The 15524-nt window shown below is 60.2% G+C and overlaps 6 protein-coding genes and 1 pseudogene across 7 annotated transcripts; 2 read left to right on the top strand and 5 right to left on the bottom strand.

Annotated features, from left to right (window-relative positions):
- Positions 1-2: 2 nt before the first annotated feature.
- Positions 3-4067, bottom strand: MSY001_0005 (annotated as a pseudogene). The gene is given in 2 exon segments: positions 3-3576; positions 3583-4067. Coding segments are annotated over 2 exon segments (4059 nt in total).
- A 737-nt stretch (positions 4068-4804) lies between these two features.
- Positions 4805-6940, bottom strand: MSY001_0006 (uncharacterized protein; the record flags this gene model as incomplete). Its single annotated transcript, XM_018885871.1, has 1 exon — positions 4805-6940. One exon carries the CDS (start codon positions 6938-6940, stop codon positions 4805-4807), a length of 2136 nt encoding a protein of 711 aa, XP_018738657.1.
- An 885-nt stretch (positions 6941-7825) lies between these two features.
- On the top strand, positions 7826-8709 carry MSY001_0007 (uncharacterized protein; the record flags this gene model as incomplete). The annotated part of the gene is made up of 3 exons (XM_018885982.1): positions 7826-7966; positions 7991-8104; positions 8131-8709. 3 exons carry the CDS (start codon positions 7826-7828, stop codon positions 8707-8709), a joined length of 834 nt encoding a protein of 277 aa, XP_018738658.1.
- Position 8710: 1 nt separating this feature from the next.
- MSY001_0008 (uncharacterized protein) lies at positions 8711-9298 on the bottom strand (the record flags this gene model as incomplete). The annotated part of the gene is made up of 2 exons (XM_018886093.1): positions 8711-9157; positions 9200-9298. The coding sequence occupies 2 exons, from the start codon at positions 9296-9298 to the stop codon at positions 8711-8713; spliced, it is 546 nt and encodes a 181-aa protein (XP_018738659.1).
- A 455-nt stretch (positions 9299-9753) lies between these two features.
- MSY001_0009 (uncharacterized protein) lies at positions 9754-12171 on the top strand (the record flags this gene model as incomplete). The annotated part of the gene is made up of 1 exon (XM_018886204.1): positions 9754-12171. The coding sequence occupies one exon, from the start codon at positions 9754-9756 to the stop codon at positions 12169-12171; it is 2418 nt and encodes an 805-aa protein (XP_018738660.1).
- Positions 12172-12235: 64 nt separating this feature from the next.
- MSY001_0010 (uncharacterized protein) lies at positions 12236-13681 on the bottom strand (the record flags this gene model as incomplete). The annotated part of the gene is made up of 1 exon (XM_018886315.1): positions 12236-13681. The coding sequence occupies one exon, from the start codon at positions 13679-13681 to the stop codon at positions 12236-12238; it is 1446 nt and encodes a 481-aa protein (XP_018738661.1).
- Positions 13682-13755: 74 nt separating this feature from the next.
- MSY001_0011 (uncharacterized protein) lies at positions 13756-15452 on the bottom strand (the record flags this gene model as incomplete). Its single annotated transcript, XM_018883109.1, has 2 exons — positions 13756-13891; positions 13921-15452. The coding sequence occupies 2 exons, from the start codon at positions 15450-15452 to the stop codon at positions 13756-13758; spliced, it is 1668 nt and encodes a 555-aa protein (XP_018738662.1).
- Between the last annotated feature and the right edge of the window lie 72 nt (positions 15453-15524).

A 15524-nucleotide genomic window follows, 5' to 3' on the forward strand; every position in this document is an offset into this window, starting at 1 on the left:
CCTTAGGCCACAGCAGGGTCATTCATGGACAGCAGCACGGCCTTGTACGTCTTTTGGTGGGGCTTGCGTAGTTTGTCGTGGCGCTTCCCGCGGTGGATGCGCTGGAGCCACTTGATGAGTTGCAGCGTGGGCGACGTAAGGTACGACTCAAATAGGAAGCAAGCCGCCGTGTTGAGTACGACCAGCGCTAGCAGCTGCCAGTGGAAAATGGCGGGGAAGTGAACGAGACCCATCAGCTCGAAGAAGAAGCCTGAGCGCACAAACAGGAAAAAGAGCGAGAACAGGCTGAGGACCGTGAGTGAGCCCACGAGCATCGGATTGGTATACATGGGCTGGCGGAACGGCGGCCCCACACTGAAGACGGCAGCCACCGTCAGGTACTGGAACGATGATACGAGGAATAACGCCGAGTTCTCTGCACTGACCACATTCAGCTCATCCGGATTCACCGACGGCGGCTCGTACCATGGCTGACGCCGCGTGAGCCAAAAGGTCAGGGCCTGGAACAGTGAGCAAATAATCACTTGGCCAAGCATGGAGAGCAGCACTTTCTTCGACACGAGGTTCGCTGTTGGCCGCTTGGTGTGCAGCGTCGGGTACGGCCGCGTGCGCGCCATGGCCACGGCCACTGGCAGGATCATGAACAGGTCGATGTAGAGGAACTGGAAGTCGCCCAACGAGCTTGCCAGATTGTACAGGATCGTGATGCTGGTGAACTGGATAAGACTGTACAGCGCCATGTACTTGAAGCAACTGAAGCTCGTGACCAGCGCCGCGCGGCCCTCCTTGATGACCTCAATCACACACGAAATGTCGGGGCGTGTCGAGGTAAATGGCGCGGCAACAGATGCCTCGGCCTCGGACAGGGAAATACCCATATCGGCTGCCTTCAGCGCGCCGCAGTCGTTGGCACCGTCTCCGCACATACCGACCGTGTATCCGAGCTCCTGCAGCCGGTTGACCAGGTCGTGCTTCTCGTCTGGCGACATGCGCGCGAAGATGGTGCCTTTGATAAGCATGCGCCGCACAAGCTCAATCGGTGCATAATCGGTCATCCAGCGGAACACGTCGCCGGTGACCGCCAGCTCGTAGTCAAGCAGGTCGACTTGCATGGGGTCTCGATCCAGGGGCTTGAGCGTATCAGGATGAAGCTTTATACCCTCGTCATCCGTGCTGGTCCAGTCAAGCACCACATCGTTCGGCTGCTCGGGTGAGCCATGGGCAAAAGTGGGTAGAAACACGGTCGTGGACGGGCCAAGGATCCCGCACTCACGCGCCACACTTACGGCCGTGCGCGGATTGTCGCCCGTGACCATCTTGCATCCAATGTGCGCATGGCGCAGCGTGGAAATCGCCGGCGCCGAGCCCGCCTTGAGTTTGTTCTCAAACACAATCAAGCCAAGGAACTGCAGGTCGCTCTCCGCCTCCGCACGAGTCATGCGCTGTGCCTCGACCCAGCCCAGGCCTGTAAGGCTCTTGCCGGCACAGGCAATGACGCGATAGCCGTGCTGGGTGTAATACGATAGGAGGTCATCAAAGTCGGCTGGCAGCGAGGACCTGTCGCAGATGTCGACCAGTGCTTCGGGCGCACCCTTGACAAAGATCTCCATCGACGACGAGTGCAGCTGCTTGACAATGACACTCATGCGCCGAAGTGCCGAGACAAACTCGAATGTGCGGATGACGCCCAACTCGAGGAAGTGGGGCGCCTCGTCGTATGCCTGCGCTGCATCAAAAGCGGGCCCGCCGGGGGGGCGCACGACCGTCTGCACCAGCGCCGGCGGACGCTCCCTGCCATGTAATGCATGCACTGCGTCCAATCCCTCGCCCTCATCGATGTGCCAGTGCGTGTACTCGAACATCTTCACGTCCAGAGGATCGCCAATGACCTCGCCGTCAACGACCTTGAGGTTGTGGCACGTCGTTAGCGCATGTAGTAGTGGCAGTGGACCCTGCTCCGTCGTAGGAATCTCGTCGACCGTCTGGTGCAGCTCGCTAAATTGGCCGGTCGTAGGGTCCACAGTGCGCGCACCTAGCACATCGAGTCCATCCTCGGTGAGGGTCCCTGTCTTGTCGAAGCACACGACATTCACTTTGCCGCCCATATTCACGCGGGTTGGCGAAATGCAAAAGACGCCCCGCTGGCGCAGCCGCGCAATGGCAAAGGCTGTACCAATACTCATTGTGGCAGGGAGTGCTGGCGGCACCACTACCGTCACCAAATCGAGGACGCGGATGATGAGTGTGCTCCAGGCAATGCCGAGCTGGACGAACTTGACCGTGTTGAAACACAGGCCAACCAGTGCAATGCACCCGAGGAACCCAATGAACCGGAACGAATCGCGGTAGAACTTGAAGCCCATCGGCTTGGGGAACAGCATACCACGCACCAGCGAGCCCTTGGTCGTATTAAACCCAGTGCGGACAACCATAGCCTTGGCGACCGCCTCGTCCGTACCATTCCCACCCAGCACAGGACGGATGCGGACCACCTTGGTTCCCGCAAAGAGAAAGTGCTTGGCTAGATGCGTGGCGAGGTCCGAGTGCGTCGTCTTCAGCGTCTGCACGACCCGGTCGTCCAGCGGCTGCTTGCTGATCGGAACGCTCTCGCCCGTAAGCATACTCTCGTTGACAATGGCATCGCCCGATAGCAGCACACTGTCGGCAGGCAGGACCGAAAGGCCAGCGTCTGAGGCATCATACACGTCGCCAGGCACGAGCTCACTGCTGTCGGCCCATACCCAAGCGCCGTCACGCAGCACACGCACCGCGCACACAAAGCGGTTCATTTCGCGCATGCGCGCAATCGTCTTTTTCGTCTCGACAAGGGTCGACAAGATGCTGCCCACGGACATGGCCGCAATGCAAAACGCATAGTAGAAATAGTCGTCCAAGCTCCATAACACAATGGATACAAGCTGAAACATGTAGAAAGGGTGCAGGACTTCGCCCACAAGCAGCTCAGCTGTTGACTTGCCGGCAATTTCAATCACGTTCGGACCGAAGAACACCTGGCGCTCCCGCTCCAGGTCGCTCATGATGCCTTGGCGCATTGTATGTGTCGAAGTCCACGCTGTGTCGCGCCAGTCCTGGATCGTGCGGAAGCGTCCACTCGGAGGGTGTAGCAGGAAACGCTGGTACCTGTACTCGAATAGGATCAAGTCCACCAGCGTTTCAGCCTCCTGCGCTGCGGGCTCATTGCTGACCTCGCCATGCATCATCGCCTGGGCCTGTGCGTGTGTGCACGGCGGATCGCACGAACTAGGCGGAAACACTGAGCTAAGGGGGCGCGCAAAGGGCACGCTAATGAATGACTCTTGCGATAAATCACCATACTGATTCTCGACCATGACGAACTCGGCGTCGGCAAAATCAGAGGCCTCCCATATGTAGCGCATGCGCCACCGCGGGAACCACAACGAGAGCAGGCCGACCAGCCCCAATGTGAGAACGCAGGCCACGATGAATGCGATATAACGGCCCGGGCGCGTTTTGTAGCCCGACACGCGAATGAGCGTGTCCTCATCGATCAGATAGATCTGCTGCTTGCTCCGACACGTCTTGTCAAGCCACACACTGTACCTGGGCGGCTCCTCTGCCGCCCCAAGGAGACCACGGGGAGTGTCTGCGTTGTCTTCGAGCAGGCTCTCCGTCAGACCCGGGTAATCGCGCAGGTGCACAGGTTTGGGCGGCATGGCCGGATCATCAAATGGAGGCGCCGTGCTCTCCTCTTGTCCGTCGACACGCTCTTCAGGGAAAGGATCAACATCGAAAAAGTTGGGGACAAAGTGGTGCGTCGGCGAGCCACGCGGCACACTACTCCGGCTCGAACGGTCACTCGCATCATCCAGCAGAGCATCTTCCATATCGTCGTCCACCGCGCTCTCATCAAGCAGATCTGAGGCATCCTCGGTCCAGCTATGACGATCATCATCGCCGTTCGACAGCCGCAGTGGCTCGTCTGCCTCGTCGCCGGCCTCGCCTCGAAATCCAGAGAAGAGAGAACCGATCAGCGACGACGAAGCGGGATGTCCATCTTGTCCTGCCTGGTCATGTGGGCGTACCATGGCCCGGGGATATGTGCGCTTCCGATAGCTGATTACGCTGGACGGTGGCGATCGGCCAGACTCGTGGGTATGAGCGCTCGACGGCGACGGGTTGCGCGACGAACGACCATAGGAGTGAACGGAGCTCCCAGGAAGACGGCTCCGAGATGTTCGCGATAGCGATTGTCGCCGCTTGCTGCGCGAGTACGACGGGAAGCTGGGCCGCGCCATGTAATGGTGCATGCTACTGACCGAGCTGGGCACAAACTCTGCTGACGGGCCATCAAAAATCGTGTTGGTATCGTCGTAGCTGCCAACCTGACTGTCTCGGCGCCTGCGCGTGCGCACTGGCGCGTTGTCAACATCGCCCTCTTGAGCTGCCTCGTGCAGATACGCCTCGGCATCGCGCCGCTCATGCTCGTCAAAGAACGACGACGATACAGACGATGATGTCACAGAGACTTGGGCATCGCTGTTTGTCCGCGAAAGCCTGTCCGTGAAAGGCGCTTGGTACTGCTCTTCGGCCAGCTCCATGGGTCGTTCGCGCGACCTCCCCACAGGTGCTCCCATCGTGGCAGCGGTAGGACCGGCGCCGGTAGGCAGGCGCATGCATGCCACGTGCAGATCTACTCCAGAAATTCCCCCACTAGCATTACGAGAAAAAAAAACCGTAGACCTATTACTTGTAACCTAACATAGTCACCGACAACGTCCAGCGACTGTCAACATGCAGACTCTATCATATTACCGGGAAATTTTTACAGTTGCTTCTCGAGCGACTCCAGCTTCGAGCTGAAGACCTCGTTCGAAGGTTGTGCGGCAGCGCCCTTCGTCACAAACTTGTTGGCAAACTCACTGCTCAGGAAGTCGCGCTGCTCGACAGTAAGGTCGTGCTCATTGGCACCGACAAGACCCACGCTGCTCTGGTACACCTGACGGAACTCGTCCGTCTTCTGCTGAGCGTCAAGCTGCGGGTTGTAGGGCAGATGACGCTTAAGCACGAACCGCTCGAAAAGCGACAGGTGGCGAGGGTGGACAGCCACACCGTGGTAGTCTTGCGCGCTGCCAGTCATGACATGCTCCCAGTAGCGCTCTTGCTCACGCAGATCGAGACCAGTAGTGTCGGGCAGGAAGATCAAGGTCACAATCAGACCAGCGAGACCGAACCAGGTGACAATGTAGAACTTGGTCTTGTTCGAGTCAACATAGTTGTAGATGATGGTAGGGGCCAGAGCACCGAGCTTACCGCACGCGGCACCAATACCGTGGCAGGTGGCACGAATCGAAGCGGGGAACACCTCGGCAGCAACCAAGAAGGTGGTCGAGTTGTAACCGAACTGGTTCCAGAACGAAGAGAAGAAGAAGATGAACTGGAAGGCCTTGAGGTTGCCCTGGGACGAAACCAGCGTGTCGTAGGAGAACGCAGCACCACAGAAAAGAGCGAAAGTAGCGGCGAATGAAATCATCTGCATCCACTTACGACCGTAGAACTTGTGGTCCACAAGCAGCGCAGCCATGTAGTAACCAGGAATCTGGACACCAACGTTGATCAGGTTGTACAGCCAGCCAGTGCCGAAAGTACTGTTTGCACCCGTGATCAGCTTGATGAAAACACCCGAGAAAATCTTGTTACCGTAGAAGAAGAAGTCGTTGCAGAACCAACCGACGGTAGTAGCAATCAGGCGGTGCCAGTAGTGGCTCATGGCGAGCTTCAGCGACTTCGCATCGTAACCTGACGTGTTCAGACGGTCCTTGGCGTCACGAAGCGCATCATCGCTGTGGTACGACAGCTTGTAGTAACGGTAATAGGCCAGATACAGCGTCACAGCGGCAATGAAGGCGAACGAGAGACGGAACGAGTACTGCGTCGCAGTAGGCTTGATCGGCGTCCTCAGGGTATTGTTGAAGATCAGCACCAGGAGAATCAGGATCACCTGGTTAAAGAACTGACCCCAACCTTGCATCAAGAAGGCGAGAAGTACGTTGCGGCCACGGTGCATACGGTCGTCGGATGAAGTCGTGTAACGGCTGGCCTGAACCTCCATCGCACGGGTCGAGGTCATAGGGTACTCGCCACCAACACCAAGACCGTAAATGAAGAGGGACCAAGCATAGCAAATCACCCAACCGTTCATCGTGTCACCCCACATGGCCGTAAGCATAACCGAGCCAAGCGTCATAATAAGAGCGTCCTGGACCATACCGAATTTACGGCCGACCCAGTCACCCTCAATACCGACAAGAATCTGACCGGCAATAATACCGACAATCTCAAGGTAATCAATAGCACGCATCCAATCCTTGTTGCAGATCTCGTTCGTCTTCCAGCAGAGATAGAAAGCGCTCGTGTGGTTACCCTTGTTGGGAGCCACAGAGTGGTCGGTGTTCTGGAAGAGGGGCTTCAGGTTACCGACCGAGAACAGCGTGTAACCCTCAACGAACATACCAAGACCATTGATGATGTAACGGTTGTAGTATGCCTTGACGACGCTAAGGGGGTCTCTCTTCATCATGCTCCAGATCAGGCCAAGCTCGCGGCGGGCCTCGGCGTTGCTCTGGTTGTTCACAAAGCTCAAGCGCTCACGCAGAGGCATGTCGGCCCAGTAGACGCCGTTCGCATTGTATGAGTCCGAAGGGTAAAGGATCTCGTGGAAGGCATTCTCGGCCTCAGGCGAGAGACCAGCAGAAGCACCACCGTTCATGGGCTTCTCATCCAGGTAGGCGGCCGACTCGGGAGCGTAGCGGGACGCATCTGTCATGGTGTTCTCGGTAGGGAACGCCTCGGGCTGCTCCTGGGCAGTCGCGGCATCCACGGCCTGAGCCTGATGGAGACCCAGAGGCTCCGAGCTGTGGTTGATGTACTGGTCAGCGAATTCTTGATTGGCAGTCGACATCTCAAAACTTGCTGAGGACGACAGCGACCAGGAAACAAAGCAAAGAGAGCGACCGGTAAGAGAATACCGACCGACGGGGAGGCGCTGCTTTAGTAGGTCGCCGCTAACGCATGCATTTGCTTCCCAACGTAGATTTCAGGGACAGTTGCACTCCGCAAGGGGGAGAAGCGCAGCCAAACGCTGGCGAATATCGTGTCACAACATCTATTCAGGACCTAGTTGGAAGTATATCAGTGCGCACGTTGCAGCTGCGTCCTAGACAAAAAGGATGTGCAATTTTAAGTTGGGACTCCAAGTTTGGCAATTTTGGATTTGAGTCGCATGTGATTTGCCATAGGGTAGCACGTGTGCGAACAAGAAACGTTCACTGGATAAATCGGGTGGTCAAAACATTCTGCGAGACCTCCGCATCAAACTACGTGCATACCATGTGCGCCTCTGTAAAATAAAAATATTTCTGTCCGTGTGCCACGACACGAATTGTCGCGTGCGCGCCTTCATAGGCCCACTCTCATTGGCTCAGTAGGCCGGTGTGTGCGCGTGCTAGCAGCCAAGAAAAAAGACCTAACCGGCTTAGTCTCGGCAGTCGTAACGCTATCGAAGATACACTAAGAATCGAACGGGCGACCCCACCCGCGAGACACGGTGGGTGGAGGTGCCACGGCCGGTCCTTTGTCGACATGCACAGACCGGGGGGGCCCCAGACCGCACGGCGCTATCCGACCCCCGGCCATGCCGGGTACAATGTCGCTTGGTCGCCTTTCTTCCCCGATAAGCTGGCCGTAGCCAGTGCGGCTAATGTGCGTACGATGCGCTGACCCGTAGTATGGTCTCGTTGGCAATGGGCGACTGCATGTGTTTGGAAGTGCACCGGCGCCCGTAAAAATGTACGTGGCGCGTGTCATTCATGCCAGGTATGATACCCAGGATGGGATCTTTGATGTGGCGTGGTCCGAGATGCATGAGAACCAGATTGCGTCTGCGGGCGGCGATGGCAGCATTAAGCTGTGGGACATATCGCTTGATGTGAGTGAAGGACGCTGACCGCAGGACCACCCGATTCGTAACTGGCAGGAGCACAGCCGCGAGATATTCTCGCTGGACTGGAACAATATACAAAAGGAGCTGTTTGCGAGCAGTAGTTGGGATGGCAGTGTGAAAATTGTGCGTGGTCGCCACTAACGCATCAGTGGACGCCTGAACGGCCTTCCTCGATCCAGACCCTTCCTGCGCATCAGGGATGCGTGTACAAATGCGCGTGGTCGCCGCACAGTGCCACTCTGCTGGCCACGGCGTCCGCGGATGGCTCCGCTCGTATCTTTGACCTTCGCGAGGGTGCACGGCCAGTAACCAGTGTACCTGTCGGTGGCGAAGTGCTGGCTCTGGATTGGAACAAATACCGACCAATGACGCTCGCGACAGGCAGCACAGACCGTGCTGTCAAGGTGTGGGAGGCCCGTGGCGGTACCGCAGGGCCCCTGGCTGAGAAGTGCGTGCTGGTCGGGCATCAGTACGCCGTGCGCAATGTCGCCTGGTCCACGTACCAGTCGAATGTGCTAGCGAGTGCCAGCTACGATATGACGGCACGCGTGTGGAATGTGGACGATGCTACGGTGACAGCGCAGTTACCTGTGGTATCTACGCCGCGACAGGTCTATACGGGCCACCGCGAGTTCGTCGTTGGCATTGCATGGTCACTGTTCGAGCCAGGTGTCGTGGCCACCACATCATGGGACAGAGAGACACATGTGTGGCCGGCCATGGTATAGATTAGTTGCTCGAATCAGAAGCGGGCGCACGCGCATGCTCGGCTGCCACCTCAGCCTCAGCGGCTTCGTCAGCTGCGATTTCGTCCGCATACACCTCAGGGTGCTGGCGGAAGCAGTCCTGCATAAGCTTGAACTTGTCCACACAGTCGATGCCCTTCGGGTCCGCCTCGGAAAACACAAAGCAGCTGAAAGCTGCCTTGAACTCTTCGCCGCAGGGGCCATCGGCCATGCCGCCCAGGCACGGGCAGTCCCAGTTGATTTCGCCTGTGCGTTCATCGTACGCCGACTGCGCCTCTTCCTCTGTCGAATCAGTGTCGGCAAGTTCAGACTCATCGTCTTCAGGCTCTTCCTTGGGTGCAGAGGGCCTGTTGATCACGAGCGTGGGACGAGGCCGGAGGCGCTCCTCGAACGAAGGTCGCTCATACGCAGGTTGCAAGTGCACGGCAGGCTGTGCTGTTGCCACCGCCACTGCTGCCACGGCCAGACCAACAGGTAGGACCAAGGAGCGCGAGGAGCGGGCGGTCTGGGTGGCACGTCTAGTAGCTGGGCGTGCAGCCAGCAAGAAGGACGATGTGGCGCGGGAGATCATGATGGGGAGGGGTGGGTGGGTGACAAGAAGGCTGGCGTCATCAAAATCCTCCACTTTTTGGCGAATTCGCCTACACTCGGCTCTGACAAGAGAGAGCACCACGCCGCACCGACGACGTGCTTGCCGCTAGTCTATGCCTCTCTCTGCCAGGGACCCAACAGACTGACAGTCCACTACTGGTCCATAGAATACATCCGGATGCATCTAGAATGGTCCATAGGGTAATGTGTCATGATCTCCATCTATGGGCTATGTAAAGGGAAGCGCGACGACAATGCATGCTTCATTGCAGCATACTCGCGTCCGTATTCTACTCGAATGGCGCGATGCCTGCTCACGGGAACGTACCTACCATGCCTTCGTCCCCCCACCGCACGTGTTAGTAGGCGCCGTGGAGGCGGGGGCTGACTCAGCGAGGTGCGCGGCTCGAGCCCGTCACGCTGCCATCGACCACCATGGTCGAGATCGAGGAAGTGCTTGCGTCGAACCGGCGTATTGCCCAAAAGCTGCCTCCGCACATGGTGGCAGTCTTTGCAGGTGCCACTTCTGGTATCGGCCATGCGACGATGCTTGCACTGGCCAGGTATGCGCATTCGCCGCGTATTTACGTGGTGTGCCGCGACGAGGAAAAGGGCGAAGCCATGGTGACTCTGCTGCAGGAGACCAATCCGAATGGCGAGTACATCCCTGTGATTGCCGATCTGAGCCGCATGAAGGAGGTGGATGTGGCATGCAATCAGATCTGCAATGCCGAAAAGGCCGTCCATCTGCTTGTCCTCTCGCAGGGTACACTCGACATGTCTTCCAAGACACCTGAGGGGCTTCGCACGATCTGGGCGCTTTCGTACTACTCGCGCATGCGCATGATCGAGCGTCTTCTTCCACTGCTGCGCCAGGCCGAGTCGCTGCGCCGCGTTGTGTACATTCTTGCCGGCACCAAGGAAGGCCCCATCAACACCGCCGATCTCGCGCTGACGAAGACGTCGCCATGGAAGGCGCACGGGCATGTGAGCTCGTGTATCACTCTCATGCTTGAGGTGTACCAGGAGCAGGCGCCTGAGGTAAGCTTTGTGCACAGTTTCCCGGGCTACGTACCCACGAACCTGGTACGCACACTGCCGAAGGGCATGGGCGCGGTCAGCCGCATGTTTTCGATCAATGGGCGCAAGGTGCCGCTGGAGGAGTCAGGCGAGCGTCACCTCTTCCTCGGTACGTCCTCCCGCTACGCACCCGTGACGCTGGACGGTGTACCGCTGGGCCGTGGCGTGCCTGTTTCGGCAGCGCTGCGTGTGGCGATCAGCTCGCATGGCCGGGTCGGTGGCGGCGTATATACGGTGGACTCGTTCGGCCTTGTTGGTGGCTCGTCCGTGCAGGCTATCCTTGCAGAAGCGCGCGAGCAGGGCCTGCCCGCGATGGTATGGGAGGTGTTGCGAGAGGACCTGGAGCGCACCTGTAAGCTGCCTGATCCGCTGCCAGAGCCGCCGGAGCCTGTGCCGCAGCCGCAGCCCGAAGCGATGCCGGCCGACGCTCAGATCCAGGTGCCGCAGCTGACGGCGCGGGGCGTGTACCCTCTTGTGGCGCCAGTGCAGCCGACGTACCCCACGATCGAGCCGGTGCCGCAACCTGCGCCGGAGGCACTCCCTGCTGATGCCCAGCTGCAAGTGCCGCAACTCACGTCGCGGGGAATTTACCCGCTTGTGGCACCTGTACAGCCGACCTTCCCTACACGCCAGGCGGTGCCGCAACCTGCGCCGGAAGTGCTTCCCGCCGATGCCCAGCTGCAGGTGCCCCAACTCACAGCGCAGGGCGTGTACCCAATTGTGGCGCCCGTGCGGCCGACTCGTGAGCCGATTGAAACGCCCGCACCAGAACCGGAGCCGGAGCCCGAAGAGAACCAAGCTGTGCCTGCGCCGCGTTCATCCAAGTTCTTTAGTCGGATTCCAATGCCATGGCGACATCAATCTACAAACGTGGCGGACGCAAATGTGGATGATCACGCCACCGAGCCTGGTTCGCCCCTAGCGGCAGGCGGCCAGCCCCGTCTGAGCACGGTGCCTGCATCGCCCGCTCCCTCGCTTCATCCGACGCCGTCACGCACGTCGATGACCTCTACTGGGACCGAACGTCGAACATCCCATGTGCCTCGCTGGGGTCTGTTCCGTGCAAAGAAGTCATCCAATCTCGCCAATGAAACGGGAGAGCCAGCCCCCGCCGCTGTGCCGGCGGAGCTTGCGCCGACCTCGAATGCACAGCCGCTGCAGCCAGAGGACCCCGTGGCTCGCGGGTCTGCGAGCGGCGCGCAAGCTGAGACCCAAGCGAGCGTGCAAAGGGAGGCTCAAGCGCAGGCCGAAGCCAACGCTCGTGTCCGGGCGCAGGCGCAGGTCGAGGCCGAAGCTCGAGCCCGTGCCGAAGCGCAAGCTCGTGCACAGGCCGCACAGTACGAAGCCCAAGCTCGTACCCAAGCCCAGGCTGAGGCCGAGTCCCGAGCTCGTGCGCAAGCGCAGGCGCAGGCACAGGCCCAAGCCGAGGCTGAGGCACGAGCGCGTGCGCAAGCACAGGCCCAAGCAGAGGCCGAGGCCCGAGCGCGTGCACAAGCGCAAGCGCAGGCCCAAGCAGAGGCCGAAGCCCGAGCTCGTGCACAAGCGCAAATGCAGGCCCAAGCGGAGGCCGAAGCCCGAGCTCGTGCGCAAGCGCAAGTGCAGGCCCACACACATGCCGAGCCGGCCCAGTGGGCCTCCGCAGACGCCGGCCGTGCGCCCATGTCTGCTACGTCTGACTCGGCTCCGGTCTTGCCGCCCAAAGACGAGGGCGACCTTGATCCGGATGTGGATATGATCCCCTTCTACCTTGCGCCGCCAGCACAGCTTGCCTGAGAGCGATTCCTATGTGCATGGCGCTGTATAGATCGAGAGCTTCTCGACATGCCACATTCTCTAGCTATAGAGCGACCGCTCCCTCCTGGCGATGCGCGTCATCGAACGGGTCGTCTTCGTCCTGGAGCACATGCGTGGTGGGGGGCTCGTACGACTGCAGCGCAATTGACTCGCGCGGCGCCTCTGGAGCTGCGGTGTGCTCTTGTGTCGGTACCGCTGCGTGGCGCACAGGCTCGTATGCCCAGGTAGGTGCTTCCTCCGATACGGGTGCACCCGCTAGGCCGTAGCGCCCGCCGTAGCCGACATATGTGTCAATTAGCACATTCATCCAAAGGAAGAGCAGGAACGCAGCGGACAGGTCAATCATTGCCCACGTCGCAAAGTCGACGCCGCGGCTGTCGGCCCAGCGCATCTCCTCGTCCGTCGCACTCATAAAGAGGATGCCGCCTGCCACAAGCAGGAACGGGGGCAGGTACTGGAAAAGGTGCGTCGGGAACCATGCGCCGCGATCCGTCTCGCCGCTCGAGCCGCTTGGCTGGTCGCGCAGCACGAAGCAGATCTCGACGACACGGCACACGCCACCAGCCATGAGCGCATACCCAAACATAGCGTGGATGTGCGTGGAGATCGCGAGCGCCTGGGTGTGCGCGCTCATCGCCCATCCCGTGAGGAAGATGATCGTGGCAGGCACCACGGAGCGGCGGCCGTGCCGGCTCAGCCATACGCCTAGCGCACCGCCCGTCCACCATAGCACACCCATAAGCGTGTGCTGCAGATCCTTGTGCGTCCACGGCCCACCATGGTGTTCGGTAAACGTGTTCACAATACCCCACAGCAGAATCACCCATGAGTCAAGGTACTCCTGCGCCCAGCCGCGTCGGCGGAGCCACTCGACGGCACACTTCATCATGATCAGTAGAATCACAGAGTAGGCAGCAAAGGCGGAGCCCATAATGTAGTGCGCGAGGCACTGCCCGAGGTGCCCGCCATTGCACCACGACTGCAGCGTCGCGATACCAAATACCATCTGCGTCCACCCGAGCACAGGGAAAGCGCGACCCAGCACGCCGTGCACGCCCAGCACGATCGGACGCACCGTGCGCTCGCGCGACCATGTGAGGTGTAGCTTCAGGTACACACCACACGCGAGCTGCGTCAGCAACGCCACGAACAGCAGCGACGAAAATGTGCCGTGCACCGTGTGGCGGAACTGGCGGCCACCGTGGTGCTGCCCAAACAGGTACGCAAACAGCGAAATACCGACGGCCGCCGCTGACAGCGGCGCATGCAGCTTGTGCCGCACGAGGCCCAGCACCATCGCGAGCGGAAACAGCACGGCCCACGCTGTGGCCTCGAGGCCTATATGCAGCCACAGACGCGCATCCACCGGCGCTTGCGCTACCTCAGGCGACGGGACATGCGCGTGGTCACCATGAGCCCGCACAAGACCCGCGCATACCACTGCGGAGAGGCACGCCGCGAGAGGCGCAGCGAGCGGTCGTTGCAGCATGGCCGATGTTGGTGGAGGTTCACGGGGTGTCCTATGTGGCACGATATGACAAGGTAACGACGGGCGGTCCCATGCTATGGATCCCAGCAGGCACCGCGGGTGACAGCAGCTGCGTTGACGAAGATTGGTACACGCCACCCTTCGCAGCGTGATTCGAGCGCCGCGAGATGAGCCAGCTCGGCATCCACCCCCGCTGGGCGCGCGGCCCCTCTGCAATGCAGTACGACCAAAAATTGTACCGCTTGAATACACGCACTTGCTCATGCGCGGCGATACGAAAAGCATGTTCCTTGGATACAAAGTCCGTCAGCGCAACGGCCGTCGTGCCTTGGCTCACAACTGCGTCGACGGGGATCGGCGCCTCAATCATGTGCGCGAGCCACGCCGGCTCAGGGAGGGTGAGCGGCGCCTCTACCATCTGCGCGAGCGGGCGCTTGATCTCGAGCATGCACCCCGCCGGCACCCAGCCCGTCCAAATCTCGGCCACTGCATGGCTCGAGGCAAGATACACGTCTCCCCGGCCATCCGCCGCCGAATCGCGGCGTAGCGCCCACCAGCCCTTGGCCTTGGAGAGCACAATGAACGTGTCACCCGCCCGCACATCAAACTCGTCCTCACGGTCCGACTCGTAGGGGTATATCGCCACCGCGTACGACAAAGGCTCCGCGGGTAGCGTGGCAGCCGGGCCCTGCATACGCGTTTTGGGCGTCAGCGCGTCAGGACGTAGCCTCTCGAAGGCGTGCATGGTCAACAGGCCCGCCACCTCCTCCTTGACGGTCCGCGCAGCGCGACAGTGGAGGGCGTCATGCTTATGGGGGCTGTTGGGTGGCTCGCCGTGCCATTTGCCGGTGATCTTGCGCTGCGCAATCGTCCAGGGCGACTCGATCTCCGACGCGGGGCGCAGCTGCAGGGTCGTATCTGGCATAGTCTCACGCATGCGATAGAGGACCACGAGGGGGCATTCGTCGTAGGAAATACACCGTTCCGTGGGGCCGTACGTGGCAAACAGCACATAGTCGCGCCAGTCTTCCTGCACATGGTACAGCTGGAATACAGCTGGCAGAAGCACAAAGCATGGGTCTTCCGACGACACAGGTAGATCGGCCAGGCCCCTAGTGCTCCGCGCCGCGATGCCGCGGCGCTGGAGGAGCGCCACCAGAGCATCACACAGGGGCACCAAATGCTCCGCATTCGCCGTGGGCGCGCGCGCGGTGTGCGGCGACTCGGTTGGCACCCATGCTGCTGACCGATCCGGGTGGAACCAGCCCTCCTCCGTGATGGGCGGTGCAGCAGGGCGAATCTGGCTGTTCCCGCCGTGGTCGAACGGCGCGTGCACAGCGTCTGTGTGCCCTGTCGCGCGCGCAAGCGCGACCATGTCCTCGTGCAGGTGCATCATCGTAGCGCTGAGACGCGCCACGCGGGCCTCGAGCCACTGGATGCGCTGGTCCCGCGAATAGAGCCCCTGCGACACCGAGTCAGTGTCCATCGAGTCGTGCCCTGTGGTCAGCGGCATCCACATACCAATGGGCACCCAGTCCTCCTTCTCAATCGGGATCCCATATCTCTGCTTCAGGTGAAACAGCTCGGTGAACAGCGTGAGACGGTGGCCTAGCGGCGCGACGCCCAGGTCCCGCAAACTCGCGTCGTCCATGACCAAGAGCGCCTCGCCATCAATATCGTTCTCGACAAAACTGGGCAAATACTGCTCCAGACCCAGCTTCCGGAGCCACTCACCCACGTCCGCCGTGGTCCACTGGCGAACGTCCCCCATCGGCGCTGCCATTATACGGGGCCGTCGTGGTGCGATAGGAGCACGTGGTCGACCCCCGCTCGACACTGCGCG

The sequence above is a fragment of the Malassezia sympodialis genome, genomic scaffold (assembly GCF_000349305.1).
Source record: "Malassezia sympodialis ATCC 42132 genomic scaffold, msy_sf_1, whole genome shotgun sequence".
NCBI classification, from domain to species: Eukaryota; Fungi; Basidiomycota; class Malasseziomycetes; order Malasseziales; family Malasseziaceae; genus Malassezia; species Malassezia sympodialis.